Below are 22,566 nucleotides of genomic sequence, written 5' to 3' on the forward strand. Positions count from 1 at the left end.
TATTTCATAGGGTGAAAATACAAAGAAAGAATGGACTTCCATGTGGGTGCGTGGAGTTCTATATCAGCAATGAGAAAATCCGCAACGGTAACATCCGTGATGGTGGACTGATCGGGGATTTATTATTATTCCTTTTGAAAGTTGGGATATAATGGAATTAAAAATGTTAGTTAGTGGATGCTCTCTTTGTACAGAGCCAAAAATGTCAGTGTATTGTTAAACTAAGGAAGTGCATTATACATATGAATCCTAAGGATGTTGATTCAAAGGAACCCCGCAGAAGGTTCATCCCCTGTGGCTGTTACGTTAACCACGCCCCGATACCAAAGGAATGGTTCAACAATAAAAGGGGGTGGCCATAACTCCTATGATTCTTCATTTCAGCATATACCATGGATATTCATATACCATATGAGGACTCCAATATGTCATGGTATCCGCAGGGAGTGGGGATATTTTATCTTTCACATACGCCCATATATTGGGATTCATCCCCAACAAGTAGGCTAAATTACCACTGGTCCTTATAGCTACCTCATCATCCCCGGAGATTTGTACAAGTTTCTGAATCTGGATGGAGTTCAATACTTTTTTCATTTGGTTCAGGGTTAGGAGCCCGGTCAACTCAAAGATGATCCTCTCTACAGTTCTATAGAATCCTTTTTTAAACTTTATAGGTTTAGGGATGTCCTTTAAAAATAAAAATCACGGTCCTTATCCTTGATATTATACCAACTATGTGGGTATGTAATCTTGCTGAGACCTACTTCCCAGGCCTCTGATAACTCTATAGGCTTTGGAAAATTGGTTGTATAATTCAAACTTTTGTTATTCCTATATATATCTGCAGACGCATTACTGGGGAGAGTCAGGTAAAATCCACTGTGCTCCATGATGCACTCCAGTGTACACTCGAATGGAGCTGTTTTTATCATGCATGAGGGTTTAAGTTAACCCACACTGCCTCTACCACCTCTTCCTCTAATACCCAACTGTTTAACTTTTGTGGCCAGTTTTTCCAACGGACCAGCAGCCATTTTTGACCCTTTTCTCTCTTTTCATCCAGAATCTCCTCCACGTGAAAGACTTTGTCTTTACCCATCTTTACCTTCTTGAGTTCCTTCTCATAAAAGGAATCCTCTATAAGCTCACCATCATAATCTTTTAACTTGTAGACCGGAGGTATACATGGTAGATATTCAGTAACTGTGAACAGCTCATCGCTGTAACCTTGCTCATATTTTTTGTCGAAAACACCTATCAGCTTGGACATACATACCAAGTCCTCCACTGAATTTAAACTCTTTTTTTTTCTTACGGCGAAGGTGGAACAAACCATACAGATTTTTAAAGACTTGAAAAGAGTTTTCATACGTATACTCTTATGGTAGCTGTAGTTATAACCCTTTACTAACTCTTGAACTATATCCACATATCTATGGGTGTTGTGAGCCGTAAAATATTTCCACATCCTCTCTTTCAAAGTCCTGTTAAAGCGTTCAACAACTGAAGCTTTCAAATCCGAACCTGTAGCAAAATGTATGATATTGTGCTTCTTCATGAGTTTCTGAAAAGTATTATTAAAGAATTCTTTACCGCCATCAGTCTGCACTTTCCTGGGTGCTCCTCCTTCCTCCAAGATAGAGTCAAAGACCTGGGTCACCTCTGCACCACTCTTATTTTTTTAAGACCCTTATAAATGCTATTTTAGAGAAAATATCTGTAACCGTTAGCATGTATCAATTTCCATCATTTTTATCTGCAAGGACCTGCATGTCGCATAGATCCGCCTGAAACTGGGACAAGGGATGAGTAGAAAAATACTATATTTCGTGGAAATTGTTTCTGGACAGGTTTATGCAGAGTGTAAGCATCCTGCTCTGCTACCCAATCATTCACTTGAGCATTGCCTAACCTGCTACCTGTTTCTTCAGCTATAGCTCTCTGGAGCCTCTCCTTCCCCCCCAAAAGACCCTGGGTTAGAGGGGGTATAATAAATGTTTTTCAGCATCTGCTCAGTCATCCTGCTTGCCTCTCCGATGTACAATAACATTAATGAGCCCCTTTCAAATAACGAGAACATTTCATTTTCATTTTTACATTTTTTTAAGTATTACGTATCCATACAAATCTGGATACGTAGCAAGATATTAGTACCTGTTTTCTCAATGACCCATGCATGCAACACATGGTATACCTTTGGTATACATTTACAGGCTTATATCTCTGAATTTTTAAAACACATACATCTGTTATATAAGTATATAAACAAAAAATGTGATACATGTTCAAATTAAATTATGGTTCAAACAATGAAACTTGTTGGGCTATATGTTTTGATTATTAATACATTCTAAGGCTGCATGATGTGACTAATGATGATTTGCACAAACTGTACACACTTCCTCAGTCTCTCATTCACAATTTGACAAGCACTTGATAATGCCTCAAATTTCCTGGCTGCATCACCTTTGTGTGGACATAATGCCCCCTAAAACAATCCATGCCTTTTGTGGCCAGTGGCCGTTGTGCCATTGGGCAGAATATAATAATTATATTTCCCTTCTCCCAGCTGGATGCACCACTCACTCACATGGCTCTCAGTCACGTGATCATGTCTTTCTCACAGGCTACAAGTGAAGACAGAGACATCTGGGACGCAACTGTGCGCGTCCTTATCCAATTCGGAGGCGCATATGGAAGATATTAGAAGAACTATCCACATTTACTTTCCGTCAGCCAACAAGAGGAGTAGGCCTAAGGAACAGCAAAAACACGAGCCTATGTCAATCTACCACCTCCCATAGTACAAAAGTTATTCTATTCTGTGCAAGAAATAAATATTCCAAACACAGTCTGGGACAGTTGTGGGATGCGATAGATCCCAAATCAATACTAGCATAAAAAAAAACGGTTTTAAGCAACAGATGAGAATGTTTAGATGAAAATGTTGTTAAATTAGGCTATTTCTTCACATTATAAGCGCAGCAATGTGCACATTGCAGTAGGCCATAAGCGCAAATGTTCCATTTAGCAGGAAAACACAGATTCTCAAAAGTGACCATAAATGTGATTATGCATCTAATGCTTTTATTATAAAAGTGCATTTTTATGGTGAAAATGATCTTCTCCAACCTCTGTGTATAGTATGCCAGTTAGGCTCTACACCCATTTTGAAGCAATTAATGTGCTTACTTTTAAGAAGTTATTTGGCCACTTTAGTTGTGATACAAACCTTATCAAAACATACTGTATAGCCTATAGGCTAGGCGACATGAGGTGTGCAACTATGATTTGAAATAGTTGCAAAAAAACATGCTGTTTCTTGCCTTAAACTGGGCATCATTCACAAGTGATAATATATCATGCAGAAGTGTTAGGCTAATATTTTCATGCATCACACTATTCTTGATTTAATCTTGTCTTTACATATACTAAATAATATATGTGTGAAATTTGTTTTGATTTCGAATGGACCATTATCATGCACCTGTCTCGAAACAGGGGCAGCGAAAAAAATGCATGTTATCTACTGTGCATTCGGAAAGTATTTCGACCCCTTCACTTTTTCCACATTTTGTTACGTTACAGCCTTATTCTAAAATGGATTCAATTGTTTTTTTCTTTCTCTCATCAATCTACACACAATACCCCATAATGACAAAGCAAAAACAGTTAAAAAAAAAAATCTAATGTATTAAAAATAAAAAACAGAAATATTACATTTACATAAGTATTCAGACCCTTTACTCAGTACTTTGTTGAAGCACATTTGGCAGCGATTACAGCCTTGAGTCTTCTTGGGGATGGCACTACAAGCTTGGCACACCTGTATTTGGGGAGTTTCTCCCATTCTTCTCTGCAGATCCTCTCAAGCTCTGTCAGGTTGGATGGGGAGCGTCGCTGCTCAGCTATTTTCTGGTCTCTCCAGAGATGTTAGATCGGGTTCAACACCGGGCTCTGGCTGGGCCACTCAAGGACATTCGGAGTCTTGACTGTGTGCTTAGGGTCGTAGTCCTGTTGGAAGGTGAACCTTCACCCCAGTCTGAGGTCCTGAGAGATCTGGAACAGGTTTTCATCAAGGATCTCTCTGTACTTTGCTCTGTTCATCTTTCCCTCGATCCTGACTAGTCTCCCAGTCTCTGCCGCTGGAAAATATCCCCACAGCATGATGCTGCCACCACCATGCTTTAACGTAGGGATGGTATTGGCCGGGTGATGAGTGGTGCCTGGTTTCCTCCAGACGTAACACTTGGCATTCAGGCCAAAGAGTTCAATCTTGGTTTCATCAGACCAGAGAATCTTGTTTCTCATGGTCTGAGAGTCCTATAAGTGCCTTGTGGCAAACTCAAAGCGGGCTGTCATGTTCCTTTTACTGAGGAGTGGCTTCCGTGGAGTGCTGCAGAGACGGTTGTCCTTCTGGAAGGTTCTCCCATCTGTACAGAGGAACTCTGGAGCTCTGTCAGAGTGACCATCAGGTTCTTGGTCACCTCCCTGACCAAGGCCCTTCTCCACTGATCGCTCAGGCGGCCAAACTTCTTCCATTTAAGAATGATGGAGGCCACTGTGTTGAATTTACCACAGGTGTTCTCCAATCAAGTTGTAGAAACAGCTCAAGGTTGATCAATGGAAACAGGATTCACCTCATCGCAAAGGGTCTGAATACTTATGTAAATAAGGTATTTCTGTATTTGATTTATAATACATTCTTTTTTTTTTTTTACTTTGTCATTAGGGGGTATTGTGTGTAGAAAAAAACTATTTAATACATTTTAGAATAAGGCTGTAACATAACAAAATGTGGAAAAAGTGAACGGGTCTGCAAATGGAGGACGCTTTTCCCGTGGTATGACTTAAAGATTGCTGTAAGTTGACTGTGCCTTTAAACAGCTTGGAAAATTCCAGAAAATGTCATGGCTTTAGAAGCTTCTGATAGGCTAATTGACATCATTTGAGTCAATTGGAAGTGTATCTGTGGATGTATTTCAAGGCCTACCTTCAAACTCAGTGCCTCTTTGCTTGACATCAAGGGAAAATCAAAAGAAATCAGCCAAGACCTCAGAAAAAAAATTGTAGACCTCCACAAGTCTGGTTCATCCTTGGGAGCAATTTCCAAACGCCTTTTGTTATTTTTTGTGTGAAGATGCAGTCTTGTTTTGCTTGAAATGAGAACATTTGTGATAGGCCTACTTTTATTTATGATTAGGCTGCATATTTATTTTACCTCATGTTAAATGTGTCTGCATTGAAAATGTACAATAAATATTGTTGAAATGTTATTGAAGTGTAGTACTTTGTTTATTAGCTATACATACACAATAACTACATATGCCCCCAAATCATAGTGCACGTTTGACATTTTAATGGTTTGGACCTTTGGGGGGAGAAAATGTTAGTCACTGGACCTCTTTGAATTCTAATTGTGCACCCCTGGTCTAAAGGGTCTGGGAAATAAAGTTATAGACAAGTTATAGATTGACGCGTATCCACTTTTGGTAAAGATACGGGACTTGACTTACCCCTAACCAATAAAATTATAAACGCTTTTGAGATTTCCTCCATCCCGGTAATACATTCTGAAACAAAACCCATCCCTGTTAAATAGAACCAATGAAATGTTGAACATGTAGAGACTTGTTAACTAAACTTAAGGCTACAATTTATTGTACTCCCGATGGAGTTTTCGTGAGTAGACAAAATTTAACCACTCCCCGAGAAGGAGTTGGAAACTGTCTATCCTGTCTCAGGTGCCAGACCTGTTATAGACAGAGCACTCCATCTACAGTGGACTGATAGACAGTGATCTACAGTGGACTGATAGACAATGCCAGTCCAGTTATAATGCATGTTGATCACAGAAAGTTTTTCTTCCCTTCTGAATTGGCCAATGTATTTCATACATTTGACGCATTACACGTTAATTTTAAAATAATAGACGTTTAATAAGTTTGAAGCATAAAGTGAATATCCAACAGAAATTGGTAATAAATATAACATTGTTAGGGTAGACTAAAATGAAAACAATGCCTTCCAATACGGAGAAAGTTATCATGCTTGTTTTGTTTTTAAACCTTACAATAAGGGTAAAAGCAGAGCATTGTTTCAGAGTGATCCATGAATATTAGCAGTAGTGACTGGGAGATTTGTTAAACAACAGGTTTAATATTTTGACTAGTTGATGTCACAGGGACAGTCAGTACAGAACATATGTCAATGTCACAGGTCAAAATGATAAGACTACAAGAAAGGGGCTCTGGGATTGTTTACTTTAGAAGGTGCCTATTCCGCTTAAATGGGACACTGTGTCTCAAGTATGATTCTGGAAACTCATGGTTTTATCAAGGCTCCTGCCCAAAATGCAGTAAGATCGATTAAGATGAATACTTTTTTGGACTGATTAAAATGTAGCATAGTTAAAACTACGTACATGTTTAATTTCTTTCTTCCAGGACTGATGGAATATTTGCTACAAAGTTTTTTTGACATGTTTACCAATGATTCTGCATCTATCCCTTTGAAAGGCTTCCTGGGGCAGGTGCCTTTGGAGAGAAGTTATTGAGACTGTGTACTATACAGTATAAAGGTACCCGGATCCGGTTGTTATGGGAGCTCACAAATTAAGTAAGGCCTGGCCATTTTGTTTGTTTCTACCCTATGTTTTACCACACACGCCAGCACCCACACTTAACCCACCTGTTATTCATATTTATTAGTGGTGTTAATACCGTGTTTGATTTATTGTGTACGTGTCTTTTTATTTCGATTTTAGTGGGTTTAAGGATGCACCTTAAAGGGCACAGAAATGACATTTTCTGAAGTATCTATTGTCCGAGTTTTGGTTGCACACGTAAATTCTCTTGATAACCCAATGTAAACCTGGTACACAAAATGTTTGGAATGTCTTTGAATAATGAGTCTGAGGTACAGGGAAAGAAAAGGGAAAGAAACACTCACTTAATGGGATTGAATGACCTCTGACCTCTGTTCTGACTTTCTGGTGAGCCCTGATCACCCTCACTAGAAAGGCTAGAGATATTGGGTGAGATTTAAATGTAATATGTAAACACTGATAATTAGGAAGAAGTTTATAATTTATCAATAGTCATATTGCGATTTGGACCACAAGAAAGAAAGAAAGAAAGAAAGAAAGAGAGAGAGAGAGAGAGAGAGAGAGAGAGAGAGAGAGAGAGAGAGAGAGAGAGAGAGCGAGCGCTGACCCTGAATGAGGGAAACCTGTCTCTCGTCTATTTTACTATTACCTTATGGGATACAATTAATACCTTTTGGAGTCATCAAGATTTGTAATTCTAATTTAATGTGTTATTCCAATTCGTTTACTTTTTTATTTAACCTGCATTGTTGTGTTTTTGGGACGGATGAATCACGATGTAAGTCATGTGTCCAAAGGGGGAACTACCAGTCCCCTGTGGCTCTTTGGTAAATATGCAAATTGATTTTTGTTCACATGCCTGCCTGTAAAAGGAAAAAATATATTTTGGTAACGGTTGACAGTTACTCCAAATGGATTTCAATTTTTTCCCCCGGGTCAAACACTTTCTTACAAATAGCTAGTAATGTCTCTGTACTACAGAATGTATCAGATTGTTGGGTTTGTGGATTGTTACCAGATAGTGCTGAGACTATGCCATGTGAACCAGGTAATCTTATAGACAGAGAGCTCAATTGAGTAAAGGATATGGTGTTTTATATGAAGAAGTTTGTTGATGGTTTGTTTTTGTCTTGCTTCATTACAAATCTCACTAGATTGGGTCTGCTGGATGGTCGGGATTTCTCCCTAGGGATTAGCCCTCTAACTCCCTGACCCTGTAACTCTGCGGTGAGATCACCAACATGATATGGGAGTATAAGCCAATTTGCAAAAATGGTTTCAACTGTGTGTTGTATTCTTTTTGACATTTGTCTTAGACATTTGTATTAAGAATTTTGGTAGAAGTAATAATTTGTCATACAGTGAATAGTTTGTCTGGATTTTCTTAATCAGAAATGCCCTAAACTAAACTGTTGTTCTGGTCTATCCTCTCTCGAGGTAATTGCGAAGGTGACAACCGATGGTATCTACAGTAGATGCATAGAAGGGATAATTTGTCCGAGAACATTGTGAGCCTCACCCCTTCTAACCGACTGAAGTGATGGTGACAATGGCGTTCAATATGGTCCTTCATCACTTCTACCTGAAACCTGAGTCCGAGCCAGCAACCTGTGCACAGCATCCAGTCGAAGCTATCAACTGCCTTTTATCTAATGCCTTTTCTCTCAGGAGTGCAACATGAGTTCACGTGGAGTGAGCATGGAGGGAGATCCTGTCCAAACTTCTCTCATGCTGCTGTTGTACTGGTCCGAAAATGGACAAGACGTAATGGACGGTAAAGGATGGTGGTGGCTCAGGTGAGAGATTCGTCTGCTTGGTTTAAATCAGAATTATTCCCCAGATATTGAAATCGGGACATTATCAAGGGCCATCCACTTTGAACATTTGCCATTGGGAGGACAAACTGAAACACTATCCGAGGAAGAAAATGAAGAAACGCCAGAAGAATGAGTGCCGGGAAGGAGGGGGGGTGGTCAATTGTGCCTGTAATTAATTTAGGCTTGTCCAAAATTGTTTATTTGGGGTATCGGGTTGATTGTGGAGGTCTGCACACTGCAAAATGTATAATAATTTAGACAAAAAATGCATTGAACATGCCACTCGCGACAAAAGCTCCAGCTGAAATGTAATTGACTGAATCCATAAATTAAATTGTGTAATGAAGCATATGTGTAACTGTTTAGATTGTACATCCCAGAATAAAGGGTTTGAAAGGATGAAGTATCTGGTTTTATGTGTTGATTTCACTTACTTTAATAGAAGTATAGAACCTTTTGATAGAAGCTATAATCTCATGCATACCTTAAAATGTAACGCTAACTTTTATATAAGAGGAGAGAATGTGAAGGAAATATTTGTTTGTGCTTTTCTAATAACCAATTCGACTGGGTTCATACAAGTGACTGATTGATCCCTATCAGTATAAGCAATTTGTCAGTACGCTCAGAACAATGTTTTGAGAACCGAAAAGGATATATCAGTTTCAAGGTCTCAGCTTGGAGAGAAGAAGCCTCGTGAGGTATTGGTCGGTCACATGCATGAGCCAAACGTCAATGATGAATTCAAATATTTAATTATGGAAATCATGCAAATATAACTTGTCTGCAAAAGCAGTATGTAAGAGAACTAACAGGACTTCTCTGACAGAGCTCCTGACAGACGTGTACTTCTTGGTGCATTACGTTTGTTGGAACCTCTCCAGCTTGCTGATAATAAAGTATGATTAATTTAAGTTTGACTTGGAGTCCCTGGTGGTAATTTCCACAACACTCCTTATGGAATTGTCATGTTTGGCTTGACAATGACAATGGAGTAGGCAAAGCCACAAATGGATCTGGAACTAGGCTAATATCAGAGAGGTCTGGCTGCTACATCCTTCAATGCTAGCCTGTGATGTCATCTCCACATAGGGAAACTCTTTGTCTGGACCTACAGGGAGAACACAGCAACAGGTGAGGTGACAAGTCTATAACTTCTTAGATATCTAGATCTACAAAAACACAGTAGAATCCGTCATTATATTAATGTCAGAAGACTGAGAAAGGATGCTTAGTAATTCAGTTACTGTACACACTTCAGGGTGAATCTTTACTTCCACTTACAGTACCAGTCAAAAGTTTGGACACACCTACTCATTCAAGGGTTTTTCTTTATTTTGTACTTTTTTCTACATTGTAGAAAAATAGTGAAGACATCAACACTATGAAATAACACATATGGAATCATGTAGTAACCAAAAAAAAGTGTTAAACAAAATATATTTTATATTTGAGTTTCTTCAAAGTAGTTACCCTTTGCCTTGATGACAGCTTTGCACACTTTTGGCAATCTCTCAACCAGCTTCATGAGGCAGTCACATGGAATGCATTTCAATTAACAGGTGTGTCTTGTTAAAAGGTCATTTGTAGAATTTATTTCCTTCTTAATGCATTTGAGGCAATCAGTTGGGTTGTGACAAGGTTGGGGTGGTATAAAGAAGACAGCCCTATTTGGTAAAAGACCCAAGTCCATATTATGGCAAGAATAGGTCAAATAAGCAAAGAGAAACGACAGTCCATCATTACTTTAAGACATGAAGGTCAGTCAATCTGGAAAATGTCAAGAACTTTGAGTTTCTTCAAGTGCAGTCACAAAAACCAACAAGCACTATGATGAAACAGGCTCTCATGAGGATTGCCACAGGAAAGGAAGACCCAGAGTTAACTCTGCTGCAGAGGATACGTTCATTAGAGTTAACTGCACCTCAGATTGCAGCCCAAAGAAATGCTTCACAGAATTCAAGTAACAGACACATCTCAACATCAACTATTCAGAGGAGACTGTGTGAATCAGTCCTTCATGGTCGAATTTCTGCAAAGAAACCACTACTAAAGGACACCAATAATAAGAAGAGACTTGCTGGTGGAAATCTGTCCTTTGATCTGATGAGTCTGAATTTGAGATTTTTGGTTCCAACCACAGTGTCTTTGTGAGACGCAGAGTGGACGGAACGGATGATGAACCGATGACCTCCGCATGTGTGGTTCCCACTGTGAAGCATGTAGAGGAGGTGTGATGGTGTGGGGGTGACACTGTCAGTGTTTTATTTAGAATTCAAGGCACACTTAACCAGCATGGCTACCACAGCGATACACCATCTCATCTGTGGGATTAGTGGGACTATAATTAGTTTTTTCAACAGGAAAATGACCCAACACACCTCCAGGCTGTGTAAGGGCTATTTGACCAGGAAGGAGAGGGATGGAGTGCTGCATCAGATGACCTGGCCTCCACAACCACCGACCTCAACCCAATTGAGATGGTTTGGGAGGAGTTGGACCACAGAGCGAAGGAAAAGCAGCCAACAAGTGCTCATCAAATTTGGGAACTCCTTCAAGACTGTTGGAAAAGCATTCCAGGTAAAGCTGGTTGAGAGAATGGCAAGAGTGTGCAAAGCTGTCATCAAGGCAAAGGGTGGCTACTTTGAAGAATCTCAAATGTATTTTGATTTGTTTAACACTTTGTTTGGTTACTACATGATTCCATATGTATCATTTCATAGTTTTGATGTCTCACTATTATTATAAAATGTAGAAAATAGTAAAAATAAAGAAAAAACCCTTGAATGAGTAGGTTTGTCCAAACTTTTGACTGGTACTGTAAGTTGAATTTTCACTAAGTCATGCATTACTGTCAATGGGAAACTAAGTGAAAAGTTGAGGTAAACAAACAGCCCCCATGTTTAACAACACCCCCCACTCCACCCAATTTTCCAGTTACCCACTAATATGTATAAAAGGTGTATACCTGCAAATAAGTGGTAAATATAAGGGGCTGTTTGAAAGGGGGTCATTCTTTACAGTTAACATACCACATCTGCTGTCTGAAATGGGTATAAGTGAACATTTGAGTTAAGTGGGAATTATGATTCACCGCTAAAAGATAGAGGATACTTGCCATGCAGTTTCCTGTTTCCTCTGTGCTGCTGATGCTCCATTGGATGGTAACAGTCATGTGACGTCTCCAGACGGGGTTCCGGTGTAGAAGGATGATTCCAGACACCGTCTCTCCACCGAGCAGCAAGATCGGCCCGTCCAGCATGAACAGAGTCTGCTTCCAGTGGGTTGGCCTGATGGAGGGAAGAGGGAGGGGCTGATATCGCATTGGCTGTACTGATTGTGAAAGCTGCTAGGGCCCAGTGTCTACCTCCACTACTTACTCAGAGTAGGGCCCAGTGTCTACCTCCACTACTTACTCAGAGTAGGGCCCAGTGTCTAACTCCAATGTGGTTTTGTCTCTCTCCAGGCTCTGGAACTGAACTCTGAACCAGGAAGTGAACCCGTGGAACGTCCCGGCCTTTTCCACGATGAAGGTAAACTGGCCCCTCAGCTTCTAGACAGGGAACACGTTTACTTACATGAGTGTGTATGTGTGTGTGTGAATTACATGTTATTATATTGTTTTACACCATGGCATTGTTGAGTACTCCTTTCTGATTGGCTTGAAGGGCATTCTAGAGTGTGCGTTATTTTCCTATAGCGCACAGTATATTTGCACGGTAGAATTCAATGGCTATAGTTCATTTTTACACGTTTTGTTGGAGCTGCTTTTGACAGCAAAAGTCGAATTGAAAACAGTATTGGTATTGTTGAATTCTATTTTCATAATAGCAAGCTAGGTCTGATGGTTTGGTTAGCTAAACTAGCAAATCTGTTTGTTTGGTTACAACGGCAACTACGTACTGTAGCTATCTAGTAAACTTGCTAGCTACTTCAGTGGATGTTGAACATATTATCCTGTCAAATTAACACATTTCTAGTGGCAAATGTATTAAATTATAGCCATGATATAAAAAGGATAATCAACTCAGTGGAAGGTCAGTTCCACTCTGCTAGTGCGTCGTGGAACACACCTTCCACTTCGTTCATTATTTTCCAGAGAACGCTTAGCCCCTTGTTGATTATCCCTTACATTTACACTCTGTTTATAATCCAGTACCAGATCTGTGAGAACCAGATGTACTGTACCTCTAGATCTGTAACATGCAGTGTGAGCATGTCCAGAGTGATGACATCACAGGGGGTGGCCAGGCAGTCTTCAGGCTTGAGGAGGTGGCTGAACCTGGGCCTGGAGAAGAACTCTGACTGGGCCAGGGATCTGGAGGGTGGGGACGGTCACATTAACTAGCCACTCACAGCCACTCAATATTGTTTAATGACAGACTTACCCGATTGGTTTGGTTGTTTAATTTGCACGGTAAAGACTGGAGCATAGCTGACACAGCAATTTTAAGTTTGTTGTTTGACTTTACCATAGATGTTACGCTTCCCACTTCTCACCAAACTACACCCTCGCCACCGAGAGACAGCTTGCCAGAAACAGATTAAGCCTACTCCTGGACTAAAAAGCAAGTGCTTCTTAGTTCAGGATTTGTATAGGTTTCATCTATATCTGGGAAACTGACCCCAAAAGTATTGTAGTTAAAACTTACTGTCCATAGTGTTGTCCCTACTGTAGTTGCATCACTGTGACATCACACCTGACAGACAGTCTCACTACTGAAACCCTCCACATTGGAAATAAACAAACAGTTATATACACTCCTGGTTTACACTTGACAAACACCTCAGGACAACTCATGTCATTTAAAATAAATGAAAAACAGGCAAAAGCGTCATGAAAAACAAACTAAGAATAATTATATAACAACTACAGCTCCACTAACTGATCACATCAGGGATTACATTTAGAGAACTCAAATGGACATGGTCAGTCAGACCCATAGAAATAGAATTATCATAATACAATAATAATGAAATAGAATCACCATGGTCAGAGGCTCCAGGCCTGTTCTAGTGATTCTATTTCTATGGTGTGACCACTGAGGCGGAACCCCAGCTTTGGATCTTACTGGAGGGCAGTAAAGTCCAGTCCATAGGGCTGCTCCCAGAAGACCATCCTCTCTGTGTAGTAGTCCAGGGCCTGACAGGGGACCAGGCAGAGAGAGGCCCCAGAGGGCCACATCATCCCCCCCTCTCTCAGCCAGCGGTCCCGCGCCTGCAACACTGACTCCACCATGAACTCAAACTAGAGGAGAGGAGAGACAGTTGTTATTTAAACACCTGAGGCAGAATAGGTTCGTATTCACTAGGAAGCAAATGGGCCAAAACAGTGAGGGACTACCTGAATTTATCCAAAAAGAAATGCTTGTTTTCATTTTCCATTGCAAAATGCTTTGCTATGGTGGAGATCAGGAGATGAGAATCAAGAAGGTTCTCAATCACAGAAGTCTTTATGAAACAATGGTGTTAGTGGATTCTGAGGTTAAAACAATAACTCCTGTCCTAGCAGCATACAGTTCCCTACCAGCAGACAGTTGCCCATCCACTCTGAGATCAGGATGTCTACTGTGCCTGGTAGCTCCAGCTCCTCAGCCCGACCCTGGAAGACTGTCACAACCTCCTCACAGCCGTTCTGCCTCACCAGGGTCTCAGTGTGTTCTGCTATGGAGCTGGCCTCCACCGCATACACCTACAGAACAACACAACACAGGACTTAATACACGTACAGGACAGAACAGGAGTTTCATACACACAAACGCATGTTGTTTGAATGTACATTGTTCACTAGATGGAGGTATAGGCATCGTAATATGAAGGCTCAAAATTAAAGTTGACTGCTATCTGGCACTAAACATTAATTTAATAAAATATGTTAGACTTTTATCCGCGACATGAATAGTTACTGATATAATAATAATATATATATATATATATTATCTTGATATCCTTACAGCTTTGGGCTGGGCCAGGCGGGCACAGAAGAGGCTGATGACGCCGGTGCCACAGCCCAGGTCCATAACCACCTTCCCCTTGAGGGGGGCGCTGTTGGTCAGAATCACCTGGCGGTACGCCTCCGTCCTCGCTCGGTCACTCAGCATCTCCAGTTGAAGCCTCTGGGTCAGCAGAAACACAGACAACAATATTAACTGATGTTGCATAGATTACCTCCCAAATGGCACCCGTTTCCCTATATAGTGCACTATAGGGAATAGGGTGCCATTTGTGACACATCTGGGCCCTGGTCAAAAGTAGTAAAATATATATTTAAAAGGATGCCATTTGGGACGCAAAAAATATCACTGTGTAGAAATTAATGTATTGTTAATTAGGAAGAGAGAGAGACAAGAAGCCAAACCAGTGTTCCATAGCTGCCAAAGTATTCTTCATCCTGCCAGGGGTCCTCCGAGGTGTCCTCTGAGGTGTCCTCCTTCACACCTTGATTTAGGTAACTGTCCTCCACATCTTGTTTCAGGTAACTAGATGGAACGTAGCCACAGAGGCCTCCCAACTCCGCCCACCACCAGTCAGCTGACGTCTTGGTGTGGACCAGTAACCTGTCTCCAGCTCTGAAACTCAGCTGTGGTCAGAGAGGGTTAGGGTTAAGGTCAGCTGGGGTCAGAGATAGACATACACACATAGACAAAGAGCTGGGGTCAGAGACAGACATACACATACTAGTCCAAAGAAGGCCAATTGTATTGCTTCTTTAATCAGAACAACAGTTTTCAGCTCTGCTAACATAATTGCAAAAAGGTTTTCTAATGATCAGTTAGCCTTTTAAAATGATCTACTTGGATTAGCTAACACAACGTGCCATTGGAACACAGGAGTGATGGTTGCTGATAATGGGCCTCTGTACGCCTATGTAGATATTCCATCAAAAATATGCCGTTTCTAGCTACAATAGTAATACAATAGTACACTGTATTTCTGATAAATTTGATGTTATTTTAATGGACAAAAAACTTGCTTTTCTTCAAAAACAAGGACATTTCTAAGTGACCCCAAACTTTTGAACGATAGTGTGCATACAGTTGTAAGAAAAAGTATGTGAACCCTTTGGAATTACCTGGATTTCTGCATAAATTGGTCATCAAATTTGATCTGATTTTCATCTAAGTCACAACAACAGACAAACACAGTGTGCTTAAACTAATAACACACAAATTGTTGTATTTTTCTTGTGTATATTGAATACATAATTTAAACATTCACAGTGTAGGTTGGAAAAAGTATGTGAACCCCTGGGCTAATGACTTCTCCAAAAGCTAATTGGAGTCAGGAGTCAGCTAACCTGGAGTCCAATCAATCAGACGAGATTGGAGATGTTGGTTAGAGCTGCCCTGCCCTATAAAAAACACTCACAAAATTTGAGTTTGCTATTCACAAGAAGCATTTCCTGATGTGAACCATGCTTCAAACAAAATAAATCTCAGAAGACCTAAGTTTAAGAATTGTTCACTTGCATAAAGCTGGAAAGGGTTACAAAAGTATCTCTAAAAGCCTTGATGTTCATCAGTCCACAGTAAGACACATTGTCTATAAATGGAGAAAGTTCAGCACTGTTGCTACTTTCCCTAGGAGTGGCCGTCCTGAAAAGATGACTGCAAGAGCACATCGCAGAATGCTCAATGAGGTTAAGAAGAATCCAGGAGTGTCAGCTAAAGACTTACAGAAATCTCTGGAACATGCTAACATCTCTGTTGACGAGTCTAAGATACATAAAACACTAAACAAGAATGGTGTTCATGGCAGGACTCTACGGAAGAAGCCACTGCTGTCAAAAAAAAAACATTGCTGCACGTTTGAAGTTCGCAAAAGAGCACCTGGATGTTCCACAGCGCTACTGGCAAAATAGTCTGTGGACAGATGAAACTAAAGTTGAGTTGTTTGGAAGGAACACACAATACTATGTGTGGAGAAAAAAGGCACAGCACACCAACATGATAACCTCATCCTAACTGTAAAGTATGGTGGAGGGAGCATCATGGTTTGGGGTTGCTTTGCTGCCTCAGGGCCTGGACAGCATGCTATCAATGACAGATAAATGAATTCCCATATTTATCAAGACATTTTGCAGGCGAATGTTAGGCTATCTGTCCGCCAATTGAAGCTCAACAAAGGTTGGGTGATGCAACAGGACAACGACTCAAAACACAGAAGTAAATCAACAAAATAATGGCTTCAACAGAAGAAAATACACCTTCCTGGGGTAGCCCAGTCAGAGTCCTGATCTCAACCCGATTGAGATGCTGTGGCATGACCTCAAGAGAGCGGTTCACACCAGTCATCCCAAGAATACTGTTGAACTGAAACAGTTTTGTAAAGAGGAATGGTCAAAAATTCCTCCTGACCGTTGTGCAGGTCTGATTCGCAACTACAGAAAACTTTGGTCGAGATGATTGCTGTCAAAGGAGGTTGAAGCAGTTATTAAATCCAAGGGTTCACATACTTTTCCCACCCTGCACTGTGAATGTTTACATGATGTGCTCAATAAATACATGAAAACGTATAATTGTTTGTGTGTTATTAGTTTAAGCAGACTGTTTGTCTATTGTTGTGACCTAGATGAAGATCAGATCAAATTGTATGACTCATTTATGCAGAAATCCAGGTAATTCCAAAGGGTTCACAAACTTTTTCTTGCCACTGTACATACTGTTGTTGGATTCGGGGTAAACTTTGAACATTGTTATAAGCATAGTATATAAAGGAGTGGAAGAGACTGGTTTTTATGTCAGAGGTTAATGGTTCTCTGGAAAGAAAGATGGCTTTGGAATGTGTTGGGTGGACGGGAGGAGGTCACAGGATTGCTATAAGGGAAGCACATGGACATCTGTGGATTAGACGAAGGAGGGGTTGAGGTCAGATCCCCTGAAGGGAGAAATTATGGTTTATTATCCTATTACCCTCTTCCTGTCGAACCATAAGATGTAAGGATTGGAGAGAAGGAGGAGTGCCTAAAGTGGAGTATATTTACTTGTAGTGGTGGAAACATGTTTGTCTGAATTACAGCTGTATCGACCCTTTGGGAAGAACTAAACTTGGTTAAGCTTCTCTAGTATCCATGAGTTATTTACTCTGAAAAATTAGAACCTAACACTGTATACACATATAGATAAACATACAGTATAGACGTACATACAATGTCTGAGGGGACTTCTCAGGCATTCTAGTGTAGTTAGTATGGTCATTTAAAGCCACACCATTAAAAAGTGGACCATCTACAAAAAATGTAAAACAATGGAGCGTATGCATCCCAATTATACTGAACAAAAATATAAACGCAACAATTTCAAAGATTTTACTGAGTTACAGTTCATATAAGGAAATTAGTCAATTGAAATAAATTCATTAGGCCCTAATCTATGGATTTCAAATGATTGGGCAGGGCCACAGCCATGGGAGGGCATAGGCCCACCTACTGGGGAGCCAATCAGAATGAGTTAGTCAGCAATAAAAGGGCTATAGTACAGACAGAAATACTCCTCAGCTTCATCAGCTGTCAGGGTGGCTGGTGTCAGACGATCCCACAGGTGAAGAAGTCGGGTGTAGAGGTCTGTGGCTGGCGTGGTTACACGTAGTCTGCAGTTGTGAGGCTGGTTGGACGTACTGCCAAATTCTCTAAAACAACGTTGGAGGCAGCTTATGGTAGAGAAATGAACATTCAATTCTCTGGTAACAGCTCTGGTGGACATTCCTGCAGTCAGCACATTAATTGCACGCTCCCTGTTTAATCCGTTTCTTGATAAACCACACCTGTCAGGTGGATGGATTATTTTGACAAAAGCCAAATGCTCACTAACAGGGATGTAAATAATTTGTGCACAACATTTGAGAGAAATACGCTTTTTGTGCATATGGAACATTTCTGGGATCTTTTATTTCAGCTCATGAAACATGGGACCAACACTTTACATGTTGCGTTTATATTTTTCTTCAGTATACATTGTCACATGCCTACTTGATTTCTATGATACATCTAGTTCTCACGGAATGACTTTACATGAGAGCAAGATCTTTTTGTTGTTTCTTAGTTTTTTATTTTCTACGGGATGTGTCTTAAAGTTATAACTATTCTACTACACTACTTTATAAAATCGATAATAAAGTTTATCTCCAGACAGTCACCCACCTGGTCGCTGCCGCAGCTCGTGAAATCAGACAGTCCTATAAACTCCTCTGGTGGATTGGTGTAATCTTCATCCTCCTGATGCATCCTGATAGAATCAACTTTCTAAAACATCAAAACTTCAGGCTGGAGGTTGTGTCCACAAACTTCTAATAACTTGGCTATAGTCAGTCATTAATTTAATTTGCTAGTCTCGGGCAGAGATATTCTGGTATTGCGACCTAAAGGTAATAAAAAGCAGCATGATATTTCATATTTTATGTTAATTTACTGTAGCCTACAGCCAGCTGTGTTTATTTCCGGTTTCAGGCTTTCATGTCTACGTATGTGTCCGTTGGAAACATGGGAGGGACCTACCTGAATTTGTCCAATTGAAACGTCCGTGGCCTCTCTTCCTGTACACCGCACACGACGTCACGTACAGATGCGCGCGACTCTTGTCAGTAACAGCCATCGCCACTGGCGCCAATTCGACATCGCCCAGATTTACGTTTTTCTTACTTCTAAACTAAACATGTTTTTTGGGGGTGGGTGGGTTCTCATACGTTTACAATGATGTTTTGATTCTTGCTTGAACAGTCGCTCATATTATGCCTGGTTGTTATCTTTGCAAAATAACTATTTTGGATGCAGCAGTTTTTAGCTAGAATGCTAACGCTCATTGATAAATAGGCTGTAGCTTGCCAAATAGCCATTTTACTGGTTATAAGTTTGTATTTTTAAGTGTAATAAATTAAGTTGATTTGCGATGATGACACAAACATTATATGAAGGAAGAAAAAAATAAAATATATATATATATATATATATATATATACAAATATATTATTTAAAGCAGGAAATGAATACAAGCCTTAAAATTAAATTATAATCCAAAAGTTATCCAGAGTGGCACAGCGGTCTAAGGTACTGCATTGCAGTGCTTGAGGCGTCACTACAGACTCGGGTTCGATTCCAGACTGTGTTACAGCCAGCCGTGACCGGAAGACCCATGAGGCGGCACACAATTGGCCCAGCGTCGTCCGTGTTTGGGAAGGGTTTGGCTGGCTGGGATTTCCTTGTCCCTATGGACTCCTTGTGGCGGACCTGGCACCTGCAAGCTGACTTTGGTCGTCAGTTGGACGGTGTTTCCTCCGACACATTTGTGCGGCTGGCTTCCGGGTTAAGCAAGGAGTGTATCAAGAAGCAGTATGGCTTGGCAGGGTCGTGTTTCGGAGGACGCATGGCTCTCGACCTTTGCCTCTCCCGAATCCGTAGGGGAGTTGCAGTGATGGGACAAGACTGTAACTACCAATTGGGGAGAAAAAGGGCAAAAAATTCTAATCCAAAGTAGTGTGAAATGCACTCATAAACTACATGTAAATAGTGTTTTTGCTTCTATAAGAACTCTCCCCTGTTCTGCCACCAACTTGAGTGCATTGCCCTCATGAGGCAATATTTGCAAACACAGAAAGGGGTATTTGGTTTTTAAATGGTAAAAGGTTTCCGTAATGAATAGGGGTCCCAGTACGTTTTGTTATTGGAAATCGGAAATCAATTTGTTTTCTAATTTATTGGGTCACAATTTGACATGAAATAACAGAAAACAAATAACATTAAAATCTATTAAATGTTTAGATTTTTGTTTTGTTCATACCCAGAAGTACACGCCCCCCTCATAGAATATTCAAAGAGTTTAGGGGGTGTGTTTACAGCCTAGGTTGGCAGCACAAAGAAAGGATTAGACTGTGTGAGTGACAGGAAGATAAAAAATACTAATGTTAGCTAAAATGCAGAATAACAACTGAACAAAGTTGGCTACTGACTACCTAGCAGGCCAGAGCTACCTGCTGCAAAAAGGTCAGATTTCTCTTACTTTCTGTAGCTAACTTAGCTATACTGAACAAAAATATAGATGCAACGTGTTGGTCCCATGTTTTCATGCGTGCTCGTTGTCCTCACCAGGGTCGTAACCAACTTCAGTGGGCAAATGCTCTCCTTCGATGGCCACCGGCCCGCTGGAGAAGTGTGCTTTTCACGGATGAATCCCAGTTTCAACTGTATGCCGTCGTGTGGGCGAGCAGTTGGCTGATGTCAACGTTGTGAACAGAGTGCCCCATGGTGGCAATGGGTTTATGGAATGGGCAGGCATAAGCTACGGACAACGAACACATTTGCATTTTATCGATGGCATTTTGAATGCAAAGAGATACTGTGGCGAGATCCTGTGCCATCACCTCATGTTTCAGCATGATAATGCACAGCCCCATGTCGCAAGGATCTGTACACTAAAAATGTCCAAGTTCTTCCATGGCCTGCATACTCACCAAACATGTCACCCATTGAGCATGTTTGGGATGCTATGGATCGACTTTATACTGAAAATCACATTTACTTAAGTATTCAGACCCTTTACTCAGTACTTGGTTGTTGCACCTTTGGCAGCGATTACAGCCTAGCGTCTAATTAGTTATGACGCTACAAGCTTGGCACACCTGTATTTGGGGAGTTTCTCCCATTCTTCTCTGCAGATCCTCTCAAGCCCTGTCGGGTTGGATGGGGAGCGTTACTGCACAGCTATTTTCAGGAATCTCCAGAGATGTTAGATTGGGTTCAAGTCCGGGCTCTGGCTGCGCCACTCCAGGACATTGAGACTTGTCCCAAAGCCACTCCTGCATTGTCTTGGCTGTGTGGTTAGGGTCATTGTCCAGTTGGAAGGTGAACCTTCCTCCCAGTCTAACGCCCTGACCGCTCTGTTGCAGGTTTTCATCAAGGATCTCTCTGTACTTTTCTCCATTCATCTTTGCCTCGATCCTGACTAGTCTCCCAGTCCCTGCCGCTGAAAAACATCCTCACAGCATGATTCTGCCACCACCATGCTTCACCGTAGGGGTGGTGCCAGGTTTCCTCCAGATGTGACGCTTGGCATTCAGGCCAAAGAGTTCAATCTTGATTTTATCAGACCAGAGAATCTTGTTTCTCATGGTCTGAGAGTCTTTAGGTGCCTTTTGGCAAACTCCAAGCGGGCTATAGTGTGCCTCTTACTGAAGAGTGGCTTCTGTCTGGCCACTCTACCATAAAGGCCTGATTGGTGGAGTGCTGCAGAGGTGGTTGTCCTTCTGGAAGGTTTTCCCATCTCAACAGAAGAACTCTAAAGCTCTGTCAGAGGGACCATCGGATTCTTTGTCACCTCCCTGACCAAGCCCGTTCTCCCTCGATTGCTCAGTTTGGTCAGGCGGCCAGCTCTAGGAAGAGTCTTGGTGGTTCCGAACTTCTTCCATTTAAGAATGATGGAGGCCACTGTGTTTTTGGGGACCTTTAATGCTGCAGAAATGTTTTGGTACCCTTCGCCAGATCTGTACCTCGACACAATCCTGTCTCGGAACTCTACGGACAATTCCTTTGACCTCATGGCTTGGTTTTTGCTCTGACATGCACTGTCAACTGTGGGACCTTATATAGACAGGTGTGTGCCTTTCCAAATCATGTCCACTCAATTGAATTTACCACAGGTGGACTCGAATCAAGTTGTAGAATCATCTCAAGGATGATCAATGGAAACAGGACGTACCTGAGCTCAATTTTGAGTCTCATAGCAAAGCGTCTGAATTCTTATGTAAAAAGGTATTTCTACAAACCTGTTTTCAATTTGTCATTATGGGGTATTGTGTGTAGATTGCTGAGGATTTTTTTTTTTTTACATCCATTTTAGAATAAGGCTGTAACGTAACGAAATGTGGAAAAAGTCAATGGGTCTGAATACTTTCCAAAGGATATTAATTTGACCATTTTCTCACAGCAGGAAAATAATCCTGCAGCAACAGGAAATGAGAATTATTGTATGGATTATAATTAATTGATATTTTTGTAGAGGTTGATACATTTTAGGGCAAATCAAGTCTGACATTTTAAAGTGTAAACTACACATTTTTAGAAGCCTTTTTAAACCTTGAATACAGTACAAGTTTGCATTCCCTGCAACAACAGGCTGATCAAATTAAGATCCTAGGCCAATTGTTGTAGCA

General features: G+C 40.9%; 1 protein-coding gene across 3 annotated transcripts; it reads right to left on the reverse strand.

Annotated features, from left to right (window-relative positions):
- Positions 1 to 9,166: 9,166 nt before the first annotated feature.
- Positions 9,167 to 18,896, reverse strand: prmt2 (protein arginine methyltransferase 2). 3 transcript variants are annotated; one of them, XM_082967041.1, is made up of 9 exons: positions 18,566 to 18,893; positions 14,786 to 15,007; positions 14,382 to 14,543; positions 13,955 to 14,119; positions 13,500 to 13,675; positions 12,616 to 12,745; positions 11,844 to 11,980; positions 11,546 to 11,717; positions 9,167 to 9,538 (listed from the first exon to the last, which is right to left on the reverse strand). In XM_082967041.1, the coding sequence occupies exons 1-9, from the start codon at positions 18,647 to 18,649 to the stop codon at positions 9,506 to 9,508; spliced, it is 1,281 nt and encodes a 426-aa protein (XP_082823167.1). In that variant the 5' UTR covers positions 18,650 to 18,893; the 3' UTR covers positions 9,167 to 9,505. The 3 variants fall into 3 exon arrangements, with proteins under 3 accessions (XP_082823167.1, XP_045560512.2, XP_014020000.3); XM_045704556.2 differs by lacking the exon at positions 9,167 to 9,538 and having other exon boundaries at positions 11,188 to 11,717; positions 11,844 to 11,977; positions 18,566 to 18,896; XM_014164525.3 differs by lacking the exon at positions 9,167 to 9,538 and having other exon boundaries at positions 11,194 to 11,717; positions 18,566 to 18,894.
- Between the last annotated feature and the right edge of the window lie 3,670 nt (positions 18,897 to 22,566).

Source organism: Salmo salar, chromosome 21 (genome assembly GCF_965601325.2).
Source record: "Salmo salar chromosome 21, fSalSal1, whole genome shotgun sequence".
NCBI classification, from domain to species: Eukaryota; Metazoa; Chordata; class Actinopteri; order Salmoniformes; family Salmonidae; genus Salmo; species Salmo salar.